We start from the raw sequence: 2,250 nt of genomic DNA on the forward strand, positions 1-2,250 counted from the left end.
ATCTATCTATCTATCTATCTATCTATCTATCTATCTATCTATCTATCTATCTATCTATCTATCTATCTATCTATCTATCAAAATACTCACTATAAATAAGGTCTTTTTGCCCCTCCTTTATGGTCTTAAGACTACACAAGTTTTTACATTTAAGCCTGATATTTACCAGAGATGTGTTCTATTTTATTACACAAGTAAGTTCAAATAAAACAACTGCCTTTCAGTTGAATGTGTACCATTTGCAGTGAAATGACACGAGAGTAAACATCTCACTTTCCCACTCGTCTAACTTCACTGGAACAAATAAATGAACCCACAGCATCTCACTTCCTGTCATCTCCACAATCATTCAGCACCACCACACCCATGGAGCTCCAGCATCTCCACTGTCATGGTGAATTCAAAGTTCATCCCCAACTTCTTTCCACGTGAGGCACATCTAACAGGCAGCTGCACATGCTTTTCTGCACAGACTGAAACACAGGTTGGACTGGGCTGAACTGCAGGCTGAACTACATGAACTACAGGCTCCACCACAGGCTGCTGCATGCAACAAAGCTGGACCCCAAAACAAGCATAAAAGAGCAACACATTCAAATGGTCTTTGTTTGAGACATGAGGATGTCATTTGCATAATAACATTTGATCAGTCTGGTAAATGAAGCAAATACATCTGTAAACACGTGATGAGCAAAAAGAGCTGCAATTAACGAGTTTTATTGAAAATGTTATTATTATTATTATTTTTTTTTTTTGCCTTTATTCTACCTGGATGCTGCAGGAGATCTCGGAGTCATCCAGTAACCGGATGGTGCAGAGGACCTCCTGGTCCAAGGAGCGGATGCTGGGGCTGCGGAACCGGAGCATTTTCATCCTCGTGTCGGTTCTGTTTCAGCTCCTCTGCTTGTCGGCGGCTCCGAGCGCAAACCAGACRGTGAAACGCGCGCATCCGCACCGCATCACACGTGCCCGTCGGGGGGTCCTGTCACCCCTTGAGACGCCCTTGGAAATGAATGGATGGATGAGGAGGATGGATGGATGGATGAGATAACGGATGGATGCGACAGAGATGAAGGAAGGGAGGAGGGCTTGAACCCGTCTGCTGTTGGTGTGGTTCGTTGTGATTACACTCCCCCACCCCCACCCCACTGACGGTTTTGAGGAAATAGGCTACACCAATGATGTAACGTAATAATCCTAAACTCCACCAATTTACATTTTCTTTCATCTGTGAGCTTCATGAACGCGTCATTTCATCATTATGATGTATAAATAAAGACTGACAAGCGTGAGGTTCAAATTGTGTTTTTCAGACATGGACCTCATAAATGTTGACAGATTAGTTTTTTTTTTCATAAAGTAATTTTAAAAAGCATTTCATGATCAAAACTCTTTCTGAATTAGGTTATTTGTCATCAATATTGACGTCAAAGATCGTTTGGATGCAACCAGATTGCCCAAATGTATGGAAGACCGGTGTAACATATAATCAAACAACATTTGTATTTTTGTTATACTAATTATTATTATTTTTATTTTTTTTACATTTTCCTCATCCTAAATTTTATTTAGAAAAAAATGACATTGCTTTGTTTTTTTACATGTAGTCTACCGGCTTTCAGCTCTTTATACACAAATGCACCTTTTATTTAGAATAAACTTTGTGGACATCTTTTTAGTAAGTATGTAAAAATTTATTCATAGAACGCCTTTCACAGAAATGGAATTCACAAGGTGCTGTACAATAATCATTAATGTAGAAAGAGTTGATTGGCAGCAGGTGCTGTACATCGAACACAGACAGAAAAACAGAAATACTTGACAATTACATTACAAATGATGAAATTCTGGTCAATACATACTCAAATTTTTGGAATTGTAGGGGGCATGAAATAACAATGATGGAGAAAAAAGTAATTGAGGTATATGCAATAAACAGGCTATTTTGATAGATAGAATATTTGTTAGGAAAACATTTGCATTTAAATATGTGCAATTCTGTTTTTTTTCCTCTTTGTTCCATGTCCAAATTTAATTTTAAATAAGTGTTTAAGTTTTATAATATCTGCACGTTTTGTTAATGATAATTATATACAGACGTAGATATCTCGGGGTCAAACAAAAATAATAATAATAATAAAATAAAGTAAAACTGTCCTCTGCTGAAAGCTATATCTTCTGATGAACAAGACAGATAATCAAAATATTTTCAAAGGCAAACCCTAAAATACTGAAAAAGAAAGGTTCAGT

The 2,250-nt window shown here is 37.3% G+C and overlaps 1 protein-coding gene across 9 annotated transcripts in view; it reads right to left on the bottom strand.

The window, feature by feature from the left end:
* Positions 1-1,145, bottom strand: part of frmd3 (FERM domain containing 3) — a 54,330-nt gene extending 53,185 nt beyond the window's left edge. For 3 of the 9 annotated variants that reach the window (XM_014020758.1, XM_014020757.1, XM_014020756.1), the window contains exon 1: positions 769-1,143. In XM_014020758.1, the coding sequence (XP_013876212.1) occupies positions 769-873 (105 nt within the window). In that variant the 5' untranslated portion in view covers positions 874-1,143. Of the gene's footprint in view, positions 1-768 lie in introns of all 9 variants that reach the window. The other 6 variants (XM_014020752.1, XM_014020751.1, XM_014020754.1 and 3 more) reach the window with 3 other exon arrangements.
* Positions 1,146-2,250: the final 1,105 nt, after the last annotated feature.

The sequence above is a fragment of the Austrofundulus limnaeus genome, unplaced genomic scaffold, assembly GCF_001266775.1.
Source record: "Austrofundulus limnaeus strain Quisiro unplaced genomic scaffold, Austrofundulus_limnaeus-1.0 Scaffold265, whole genome shotgun sequence".
NCBI lineage: Eukaryota > Metazoa > Chordata > Actinopteri > Cyprinodontiformes > Rivulidae > Austrofundulus > Austrofundulus limnaeus.